Source organism: Nestor notabilis, unplaced genomic scaffold (genome assembly GCF_000696875.1).
Source record: "Nestor notabilis isolate BGI_N333 unplaced genomic scaffold, ASM69687v1 scaffold15016, whole genome shotgun sequence".
NCBI lineage: Eukaryota > Metazoa > Chordata > Aves > Psittaciformes > Psittacidae > Nestor > Nestor notabilis.
In genome coordinates, this window is record NW_009933460.1 from 27,424 (window position 1) to 40,096 (window position 12,673).

The 12,673-nt window shown below is 36.8% G+C and overlaps 1 protein-coding gene across 1 annotated transcript in view; it reads right to left on the minus strand.

Moving 5' to 3' along the window:
- LOC104407571 (transmembrane protein 131-like) overlaps positions 1-12,673 on the minus strand; it is a gene marked incomplete at its 3' end in the record, with an annotated part of 57,721 nt that overhangs the window by 26,672 nt on the left and 18,376 nt on the right. Inside the window, exons 3-5 of the mRNA XM_010016890.1 lie at positions 9,933-10,001; positions 1,071-1,194; positions 8-124 (exon numbers count right to left, since the gene is read on the minus strand). Coding sequence (XP_010015192.1) covers positions 8-124; positions 1,071-1,194; positions 9,933-10,001 — 310 coding nt within the window. The remainder of the gene's footprint in view (positions 1-7; positions 125-1,070; positions 1,195-9,932; positions 10,002-12,673) is intronic.

Sequence of the window (12,673 nt, forward strand, 5' to 3'; positions counted from 1 at the left end):
CTCTTACCTGATAAGTAAATACCCCATGATTAGAAGTGTTAATAAATAAAGTGTTCTCTACATTTCCCACTACTCTTGCGAGGAAAACTACATCAAAGGATGTATTCCCTCCTGGAAGAATTTTCTGGAAAAAAAAAAGATAAATAAAAGAAAGCATGCAGAGGAATAAGTAAAACTGTTTATTGGAGACATTCCACCCTGCAGATGAACAATAGTTTTTGTGCTACAGAAGATCTCCATATGTTCATTATGGAAAGCTGAAGTTAGAAAGTCTACTTGCAGATTTGGGAAAAAAAAAGTAGAAGTTTCAAATAAAAACGTGTAACAAAAGAATAAAAATACTATTATGTTACAACTATTAACTAGTGCAGGATCATATTTACTTGAATTTTTATGTTGAATTCTGAACTTAAGAGTTCAGATTATCATGGAAATATTTTGGACCAACAGTTTACGGAACACTGGAGAAAGGCAATTACCGTAACACTGAAGTGCAATGGGTTACTCATAGACAGGTATTCTGAATTTTTTGGTGTTTACATGGCCCCTGCTGAGCCACAGGCCCTGCAGACAAAACTGAAACTAGACTACTGTATCTGACAGCAATGTGGTTACAAGTTAACCCTGCTGACACCATGCTTTTTTAAGTTGCAAGTTCCTGTACCAAGACTGCAGTAGTTTTAAGTGCTTTGGAGTGACTGCTTCACACTAACAATTTTCAGAAAAAATGTAAGAACAGCTTGTTCCTGTATGCATTCTAAGGCAGTGTACACTTAGTCACTTCAGCAACAGTGGATATCTGCTGTTAAACTGTCAGTCACCATATACACTTCCACTGTAGTCAGAACTCCTATGCAGTATTTCATCCCCGCTCTTCTGTCAAGGGCCTGTGTGTGTTTCTGTGCTCACTTCAAATTTGCTTGGTAACTGACAGGGGATCAAGAACTGCAGTATCTTAAAACTTTAAGTAATTATTGCAGTAAGTAGCTTATTTAAAGACAGGAGGGAAATCAAGCTCCCATTTGAGGTGGGGAGGAGAAGGAAAAGCTTGTTTTAAGAACGTAACTTACCCTATTTTGAAAGAATGATGCATGAAAATGTGATGTTGTAGCAGATATTGATACTAACGTAATTGTTTCTTCTGAGCTAGGGTTATGTAGGTAAACTTTTTCCATTTTTGGCATTCCAACTGGCCTGTCAAAACAGAGAGAGAGAATATTTTTGAAGTGTTAGAATTCTAGAAAATAGAGCACTGGGCTTTGTCCCATTAAATCAGATAGGAACAAATCAGTGAACTCTCCATTAAATGCTTTTTTCAAGTAACATCTGTAAATTCTACTTTGACGAATTACTTAGTTAACATCTTTTCCATTATTTTACTGATTACTTTTCCTGAAGGCTTACCTAACATTGTACCATCCACTAAAATGGCTCTTACCCAAAAGGAAATTCTATTTTTCAGGTTTTTACATCAGAACCAGAAAAGGCAGAGTTTTCTATTTCTGCGCTAGAACTTCTAAACAATTATCTTAAGAAAGGTTGCACAAAGGATCTTAAAATGAACAGAACACACCCTAGGCAAAAGCAAAAGTCCACACAGCCTTTCTTTTTTTTTCCTGATAGACTATAAGTAGTCTTATCCTGAACCTAGAGCTTTTCCGGAATTATCTCTCATGATCTACAGAATTAAGTATACAGGCATGTGCAGTAATAAATATTTTATTTTTGTATTGCATTTGAACCTGTATCTTAAGGAAAAAAAATAAGAAATGCTTGAGATAAATTCTAGAATTTCAGTTGTCTAAACCACAGAAGTTAAAACAGTTAAACAACAGCACACTTTCTCAGTAACAAGACATGATAACAATTTATTCCACGCAAGCATTAGGCTTGTTCCTCTTTGCTTACAACAGCTGAGGTGCCAATAAATGCTTCAGCTTCACCAATTATTTTTCAGACTGGTGTCTCTTCAGAATGTTTTTCATGCCTTTTAACACATGTGTGTTAAGCATCACCACCAAAACACCAATAAGCGTGTAGATTGTAATCTGCTCCAAATTAAATTTTGGAAGTCAAAATACTTAGCTCTTAACTTTCAGGCTACACATATTCCATGTAGCGTTCCCTCCCATATCACCTGCTCCAAACATTGCAAGGACTGCAAAACTGTTGATAAGAATTACTATCTGTAGTACCTAAAGTGATGATGATCAATAACAGGCAATTGTTCTGCCATCCTCAGTTAACTTTAATAGGCCAAATTAATAAGCACTACTGTAGTTGCACATTTTTACAACTTGGGGGGTGAGGGGGAAGGTTAAGATCTGTCTCAGTAGATAAAGCAACATAAATTTACTGTGAATTACAGGTTGCATTGAATGGAGGATCTAGTGACAGTAATCAAACTATACTACAATTTAAAAAGTGACTGCAGTTAAAAGACAGGACCTCCTACTTATGAAACATGGGTGTCGTGGTTCAAGCATGACGTGCTGTGGTATGGAATACCCCTTTGGCCAGTTTGGGTCAGGTGTCCTGTCTCTGCTTCCTCCCGGCTTCCCCTCCTCCCTGGCAGAGCATGAGACTGAGAAAGTCCTTGGTCAGAGTAAACATTGCTGAGCAACAACTAAAACCATCGGTGTTATCAGCGTTGCTCCCAGATTGAAAGTCAAAAACACAGCACTGCACCAGATACTGAGAAGGAGAAAAAATGACTGCTGTAGCTGAACCCAGGACAATGGGCTAAACAGAGAGATGCTAAAGACCATGATATTAATTCAGATACAATTATTAACCTTCAACAAATTGCATCTTCACTCACAGGAGACTATATATGCACTCTACAACTGTAAATGTATTTGCTTTGCTTTGCTTGCAGAGCCCTCCTACTTTCATGTTCTTGCTCCCTCTTTCACAATCAAAAACAAACCTCATTTTCACTTTTCTAACTTAATTAGTATTGAAGATGACGATTTTAATTGTTACCTTTTAAAAGCTGTACAAAACACCCAGGCTAAGTCATAAATTAAAAGTACTAATTTCTATTGCCAGTATACAGGGGATATTAGTCATCATTTAGAGAAAGTGGTCATGCCTTAAACAAGTACTCACCAATTCCTACCAACACAAAAAAAAAAAAGGAAAGAAATCGAGCAGAACAGTTCAGTTCCCACCAACCACAACAGTAGGAAGTGAGAGAAGATGAAGTAGATTTTAAGCATTGTGTTACATGTGAGCAAATAACATTACTAGTGTATCACCTGTGGTCTCTACAGAGAATCAGTTCTGTACTGAAAGACTAAGATCAGAGTTGACTGAAGTGACATTTTTCTGCTGCATAATGTATGAAACATCACAAAGCCAAAAAACCCATGTTGAACGAATCTGTAATAGTGAATTGCCAGACTGCTGCTGTCAGAAAGGCAGTTTGTAAGTAAAACTCCATACCAGGAAATGCTTCAAATATTAACAATCTCTTAAGGCCCTAGTGCTTTCCCGGTACTGAAAAGAGGGAAATACAAGACAACATATTGGAGAGGCTAAAGCCTATAAAAACAACTAGTAGGGAGCCAGCAGATACAACAGTTCACTAACTTCAGGTTCCACACTAAACCACCACAGTATGATTATAAGCGATAAAGACAGAAGTCAGTAAAAAAGAATTCTGTTGCTAGGACTATGTTTCATTTTACTATTTTGTTGACCATTCAGATTTTGAAACAATGAAACCAGTATTATGTTTTCCTCAGACACAGCTTTCCTTATATTCTTTAAGCTTGATGTTAGCAAAATCTACAGAAGTAGGACAAGCCTCACTTGTTCTTTCTGCCACCAGACATGGTAAAATCCAGGTAAAGCAGTGTGCACCAGACACTCTTATGAACCTACATCCCAAGCAATAATTACATACAATATGCCTCTCCAGGCTGTGGATTATCAAGCTGCAATGATCTGCACAAGTATAGTGTTATGTGGTGCCAAATTTTACAGCAGAATTTCCTGGAGCACTCACTGTTAGCACTTTTCATTGCAAGAAACTGGAACAGACACCTCCAGGCAAACATGAACTGTCAAAGCATGTAAGATTTTGCTCCTGATCTTTTTGTCCCTGCATAATGCTAGGTCCACCTACACTGATAAAAAACGAGAAACCACAACCTAAATGAGAAGATGGTAATTAACAAGGGTGAGGTGCCTGTTCAAATGGGTAAAAAAGCCTGCATTCATATTCTTTACTGCTCCAACTCAAGTCTTTCCAAAGTCTGAGTTAGTATATGCAGTGTACTGTCAGCATGTCCTTGTCATAGAATTCACTGCTGCTTTAGGGATTGAGAGGTAGACTCTTTTAACAAAGGAAACCAGTGTCTGCATATAAATACCTCTGTAAAATGCTCACTTAATTTATGAAAACTGATAAAAATCTATTACTGAAAAGCAAAAGATATACATTCAGCAGATAAATTCTTCCTCTTCCACCTCCTATTCTTTCTAATGAAACTGGAAAGACAACTGAAGTCAACCAAAAGCTTCCCACCTAGAATTTTTTATGCTGGGAATATAGATAAATATACTCAAGATACAATCCAGATAAACTCCTAATGAATTTGAGAGCTTAACAAATATGTCCTCCCCTAAGTATTTTCTTCTTTTAGAATCTTTGGCAACTGCTGAAACAATTGTAAGACCAGTTGTTGCACAGCATAAAAGTTTCATGTGGGTTAAACCAGTATCCTGCGTCAGACAGGAGGGAAAAACAGATACTTAGAAGGCAAAATTGTAATAATGTGAAAAGCACAGTAAGTCAGGAGCCCAGAAAATTCTCCCAGCCTCTAAATACATGCAGCTTAAGAGCTTCCTGAACCAATGAAGATGCTTCCAGTCAGAAGATCAGAGGGAGTCAGCTCCAACAATAAGAATTTGGATGTTGACTTGTAGTGTACCCAGCTACTTTTAATGAAATGAAACGAGCTGGTCTTGCAAGGTTACCTCTCCAGAGACTAAAAGGGAATGCCTTTTGTACCATTCTGAAGAAAATGCTAGTTCCTGCATGACGTACAACACACGAGACTTAGTGACTAGAGCATTCTTCCTGTTTCACACAAGCATTGTAGGCATCACTGGTTGAGTGACATAGACAAGTTGCTTCTTTAATTGCAGTTAGACTAACTGAATCATCTAAATTTGAGAATGCAAATGCATCTCCAACTTGGAAAAGCAAAAGAAAATAGAAAGGGTTTGTTTTCCTACATGTACTAGCCTCTAGACCAATTGTTTCCCAGCTTCCAGACTTCACTAGCTTCTAACAAATCAAGAAAGTTCTCTTAACAGAGCCAATGCCCCATGTTACACTGGAAATGTTACTTGGATCCCATATAACAGATTATACCTTTTCCAAACAGTTAGCAAAAGCCCACCTACAAAACACCAGTAATAGAGTCTTATCCAATCATGCCATCAACCGTGATTTGGATGAATTGAAGAACGTAATAAACTATTACTTCCTTTGCCAGCATTTTGCAGTCTAGCATATGCTAACAGATGTAGATCTGGACTAAATGTCAATTTACTGTCAACAGTTTCTTACATTTAACAAACTCCAATGGAAATGAAAATTTGATTTTGTAACATTTTTTGAAAATTCCAACCACTCTCACACATTAGATGTGTATCAAATGTAGAGTGTAAACCTTTGGCACATTATAGGTATGTTAGAGGTCCTTTCACCATTTGTCAATGTAATTGTTTGAAATCTAACAAATCTACTGAATTGGATAAACTCTCTAGTTGCTAAAATTCTCCACTATTTACTGTTAAAAAATTAGAGTTCCTGATGTAAATAAGTTAACAATTTGCTAAACTTATGCTAATGTTATGTTACTTCAAGTAAGGTAGGTCTTGCAGGTCTGAAGACCTACAAGAAGGTCACAAATATTTGAGCATTTCCAAGCAATTGCTTTCAGGGCCAGCTCAAGCCTTCATAGAATATCCTGCCAAATACTAGAGCTCACAAACAATAAACATGAAAACATTACAAAAATCCCCTAAGAAAAACATTTCAAAAGAAACGCAAAGTGAGATTGTTTATCAACATAAAACTGAAAGACACATTTTCAGAATACTATCCTACCAATCAGAAAACTTTGGAGAATGGGACCTTGCTCAAATTGAGTGAGGCAAGAACCTCCATTCACTACAGAAACATATGTTGATCAAGGATTAAAATATCACTTCTGCTAGAAGTGTAATTTCATACATTGCCAATCATTTCTATGAAGCAGAGGTAAGATGTCAACTTAGTACCCTAAAATACACAATGACCAAGTGCTCCACTACCAAAAGTTACTTCTACCAAAAATTTAATTGTGAAGAGATTCACAAGTTTACTTTTGCTATAGTCAGAGTTGAATTATCACAGATGAAGGCAGTGTATCAAAATCTATGAAAATTCAAGGTCTCCCACAAAGCAGGTACAAGAACTGAATATAAACTGCCTTGCAACGGTATTCTTCAGTCTTCACCCAGATGGGACACCTGCAAGAGCTCGAACATGAAGACTTGTCTTAAACACAGGAAGCCAATAGGTAATGACTATACTGCCAAAACAGCCACTGAGCAGCCAACTTCCAGAGCTATGGAAGACAACGTAATGGTTACTGCTTGTGTGTTAGACTACTTTGATTATTTCATTCCCATTTAACAACAGGAGAGAGTAGCAGATTAGAAGAGATTACAAGGAACAGAAAACAAGTAAGAATAAAGGCAGCTAGTTGTGGAGTTGGTTTTGAGTGGAGGGTTTTATGCATGTTCGTTTTCTTTAAAGCCCCATATCTCTGATAGCCAACATGTGGCAGAATTTGCTCCAGAGGAAGACTGGTGTTGCTTCAGAAACACAAGCAGACAGCTTTCACATTAACTAACTAAATGAGTATTCCACTTACTCCAAGCAGTCCCCTGGAGCAGTGATATGGGAGAACCTGCCTCTGTTCCACCCCATTCCCAGAGGCTTAATGTATACAGAAAACATTTGGGACCTCTTCAAGAAAGCTAAAGATTTACATACCCTAACATACAGCATACATTTCCTTTGATAAACGTGAAATTACCTGGCCTGCCTTCAAAGTGGTAGAATATGGTAGTATTTTTTTTTTTTATATTAAAACAGCATTAAAAATACCCCCAACTGATACAAACTAGGAGTATAAGGTCACCGTAATCTCATCTCCAGTTGGAACACAGGAAGTGTGTCTACAGAATCTATTTACCAACTTAATTCTGATTTTGATTTTCTGAGATCCATAGATGAAGTAACTTTTAATATTATTCCTGCTCAAGTTGGCATGGTTTTGAAACATCTGATTAAACCCACACATTTAGCAGGCCAAAAATGTCACAGGAAGAATAAGTTATCTTACAACTGAATCAAATATTGCAACTTTCTTTAGCCTAGGAATGTCATATGCATAAACATGAACTTTGAACAAGCTTGCTCTGCCAAATGTTGCATGCTACCTATTAACAAAACACCGTTTAGGTACAATATTTATTCAGAAACTAAATATGCATTTTATGCTTTTCCTAAAATCCATTATTAACAAAGAAAGAAGAAACAGAATTTAAATGTGAAAACCCTCTCTAGTTTAAAAGGCAAAAGAGCTGAAAGCTTAAATCTGCATAATTTAACTTCCAAGGTGCTTGGCAGCTACAGTTTGTTCCCACCATACGGTTGAGTTACTCAGCATTTCTCAGAGTTAGTTCATTTTTATTTAAATGCCTAAGTACAGATTTTAAACTGAACTTTGGGGTTCCACATCTAGATCTTTTCTAAAACTGTTTTTGACATCTTACTGAAGTTTTAATAAATCAGAATATGATCTCTGCCCAAGATTATAACCTAAACTACAACAGATACATTAATTAGCATCTACTGTCAGGAAAAAAAAAACCAAACCAAAAACAAAAAACCAAACCGAAACAAGTTCTTACATACAGGTTTCCTATTTTAATGGATAGAAGGCATCAATCCCCCAGTACACTTCTGCACTTATTGTACAGAACCCTTCCTAAGTAAGAGATCTGTACTACTTTAACAGTGTACTAGATCTACACCCTCTTTTCAGTATTTACAGCTCTGACAAGAACAGCTTATATAAAAAGTCAAAATATAATGAAGAACAGCTTAAAGTATTTATGATAGTGTCTGAGATCTACTTTTGGCAAGAAAATAAAAAAGAAAATGGCATCTTTGGAAGCTTACAAAGCAAAAAAGCACATGCAGCTTTCTTCAGATTAACACACAAACTACAGATGACAGCAAAGCAAGGTATTTCAGAGCACATCAACAAAACACTTCATTAATGGTAGGAAAAGGCATATCAAATACATTTCAAGTGTCAAATTCTGCAATTACTACAAACTGAAAACCTTTACAATTTAAAATCACTTAAACACAAATCAATAGGTAAGTTTACACCAAGTCTAAAAAAGAGCAAACTGCTCTACAAGTTTGAGTTTGTACTGCACTCACCAGTGTAATTTATAATCTATAACCTAATTTTGTTACAGTAGAGATGCAGTAGAGCAAGGCTTTCCACTAGGTATTTTACTATTCAATTTAGAAGCTCAAAATTGTCTTAGCTAGGACCACTTACTGACATTTCAAAAAAACCAAAACAAAACCACACAACATCAGAAGTTAGAGATCCTGAATTTTTAAAGGAATAATGAAGAGGGGACAGAGTTATTTACAATGCCTCTACTCAGAAGTAAGATTAGAGTTTTGTTAGACTGAGCCCAAATAAATTCTCATATAGCTTTACTATTTAGTGGCATTACATTTGGGTTTTTTGTATGAAGATTATTTCTGGAAAACTGTGCAAACAATCTAGAGTTATCTCCGCTTTTTTAGAAACACAGAAGTATATACCATAGCAACACACAGACGCTTCGTTCCTTGCACATCTCTGTAGTCACCACATCGTACAGTGGTCTTTCCTACAGACAAGGGGTACTGTATTTTTATTAATAATCCATGGCTTGTCTGTAAATACAGCAGCCTTTCGTCCAGCAGCTGAGTATGGAGGAAGCAGTACTGTGGTAAGACACACCTGGGCTGTTTTCTTTCTCCCAGGTTGAGCTGTTAACAACATGTTTGAAAGGTCCTCACCACAGTTTACATTGTGTCAAAGTATCGATCAGGAACAAAGGCTGCATCCATGTACACCAACTTCAGAACTGATTTTGACTCTTAACAAGAATGACTGTAGCTACCTATACACAGTAACCACTTTCTGGTAAGAAAAGCTGAGGCTGAAGTAGTGATTACAAACAAGTAGAGCTGAAATTATTTAACTTCTGTCTTCCTCCCTTTCTTGTATCTTTTAGAGAAGTCACAGATAAGTTTGCTGTAAACCATTACATTCAGCCACTGACAAATGAAACTACGACCAGCTGCAAGGTGGAGCATGAAGCTAAGTTCTTGGAGACTGTTCGCCTTGAGGCTGTATTTTCACGACTCTACATTACTTCTCTAATAACTGCAGATCCACTGACAAAGGCTTTTTTGCCATCGAAGCAATAGTAAAATGGACATGCTAGAGTAGATGCTCTCTGACATGGGTTATGTACAAGCAGAAAGGTAATCTTACCTCAGTACGTTAAGTTCTACACTTGTAACTCTTTCCACTATGCAGAGCAGCTGTACAGGTACCTAAAAGTAAGTACAAGTACCTACAGCACCGAAACCATGGCAACTTATAAGTCACTATATGATGTTTAAGACCGAGTACACCAGCTCTCTGTAACAAGTAGGTCAACTACACTTATGGACAATCTATCACTGCAATTTATGTATACAGCCTTCTCTGTCAGATTAAATGCTCTTGAGATTTTTCTTCTATTTGTCTAACTAAACAGATCGAAAGACTTCAACTTACTGTTCATGGAAATCCAGCATCGGTGGCTCAAACCGGAGAGGTCGGCAATTTCCCCGATATAGGGATACACTGCAAGAAAAATTAAAATACTGTAACAGATACTGTTGAATTATATGTTTTTGCTCCCTTCCCATCTCAAATTGTTCTTTCTTAGGAAAACATTAATACTAATAACAGAGCAACTAATTCAAAAGAAGAAACAGCCTGACAAACTTGTCCAGTCAGAATACCTTAATTTTACCAGCCACTTACATCATTATGTGGTATCTCCAAGAAAGATTATGCAAGAGTACACATCTTGGAAATCGACATAACTAAAGTGTTAGTGTTCCTCTATACAGTGAAGGCTAAGTGAACCAGTAAGCTAAATAAATTTATATCATCTTTCACAGCAATATCCAAGCATCTTCTTCAATGTATAACAGTAATCTACATACACATGGAGCTACATCTATACTAATACAAAAACAATCTTGGATCCATTTGATCGCACTGAGGCCACATGGGAGAAAATAGCTCATGTCTATACTGTTAGAAACTCAATCTCCACAAGACAGCGACTGTGCTCTAGCAACATTCCTTAGCTTTGCCTATACTACCCTCCCACTGCAAGCATTCTAGGAGAATGCTAGTCGATGAAGACTAAAATACCACAGTCCAGCAGTGAAGGCAATGAAGTGTCTGGAAACATTCTCTACCATTGCTTGGTTTACCAGCACAGTTATATAGAGCACGATCAATAATCCACAACATAAGTTAAAAAAAGTACAAAGCAGTTTCATTGACTGAAACATTTACTTATTCAGAATGACATAACTGTGATCACACTTAAGTATCTCTGTAATTCAGTAACACTTTATTTTGGGCTGAGTAGAAATCATATTCTTGAAGCGAAACATAGAACAGGGAGACAATAGCATGAAAGAAATAAACAGGAAAGGCTAAAGAATGGCTCAAGACCAATGGCTTTCTTTTTTCCTTAAATGCTTTTGTATATCATACTTGGTTTAAATCCTTGTTTTCTGACTCTCTCAAATCCTAGATGCCCAAAGACAGAACTGTAGCCACATGTCCCAGGCAAGCAAAACCACTCCACAAACCCAGCCAGGGCAGCAGAACCACACAGTTCTGTCTCAACACAGGGAGAAACCAGGAGATGTAAGATGCCCTCGCACAGGCACATGTGGCTCACCTTATGAAAGCTGAGCCCTTGAACTCAATTAATCTTATTCCATCCACCACATTTCCAGGAAAACTAATTATTGATCAAATTCCAATGTCTTTCTATACTCCAGGACCACTTCAACAAGGAAGATATTTACAGGAGTAGAAATTTAAGAATAGGGTATGAAATCTTAGCTGCACTCTCTAATAGCACAGATCTGGGCAGCAATAACACTACAAGAAATCAACAGCTTTTTTAATGAAAATACGGTGTCTCACTGACTCGCTCTAGTACTCCACAACTGAATAGTAACATCTCAAGTATAATACATATGTAAGAGGGAGATCTATTCATGCTGATCAATTTACAGCTCTCTAAGTTTGGATGTCCAAGCATCTTCAATACTAAGAGATTAGCCGTTAAAAATAGCTTCATTCACATAATACAAATAAAACACTATTGGGGCAAGAGTAGGCATAGTACAGTCAGCTTTAGTGCATACTTATGTATGCATGTGTGTGCACATATGTGTATATAGATACCACAAAACAATAGAAGTGAAGGTGTAAGACACACTCATAGAAGAACTGTATTCAGGTCTACAGAAAATTACAATTCCTGCTACTATTAATTGCTACTGTGACTCATTACAGTTGTTGAATAAGAGGCAACTTGTGTGCATACTTTCTGAGCCTTTGAAGAACAAGTGCTCAACAAAATGAAGTTCACAGAGTCACAAGACATAGGAGAAAGTTGGAAAATTATATTAGTAGTGATAAAAGGATAAAATAAGTTGGTAATAAGTCTTTGAAGCGATCACCTCACATATCAAAGTTTATGGTCCAGTTTTGAAGAACTCTTAAGAGTGCATTTTTAAACAGAAAAAAGGACAAAAAGCTTACATACCTCCATTGTCAAGATAACACTAAACACAAACTACCCTTCTTTGATAATGATTTTTTAAATTGCTCTGTCAATTCCTTTTTAAAACACTGAACAGTGAGACAGCACCTCTTTTTTAATTGGTAATGATTGGTAACAGGACAGATTATTAACAGAAAAAAATTATCAGAAATATTTACAGTATTTACAAAAGTGACAATGAAGTTACTTATTTCAAATACAGCCAACAGTAACTTGACCTAACTTGAACAGTCAAGACATACACAATTCTCTACATGCGTGAAAAGTTCAAGCAACATTTTTCAGCTGTATTATCCTGGATAGCCATTTAGACAACATAGGATTTTTAAATGGCTGAAGCAGGCAAAGCATTTATATCATAATGAATTCCATCTGTTATAATAAAAGTAACAACCATAATAAGGTTCAAATGGGAACAAGCAATATTGGAATTCCCAAACTTTGTCTACTGAAAGGCCCAACATGAGTCAACTTGCAGCAGACTTACAAATGATGATAATGTCTGCTCTGCTGGGCACTTGCTCACTGAAGGCTGGATACACCCATGGGCAGGGCAAGTTTACAGCATAATGACATTTAAGTTAATTACTATTGTGTGCATGTAGAGCTATGGCTCCAGGTCTTATATCAGAATCTAAACATTTTTCTTTCC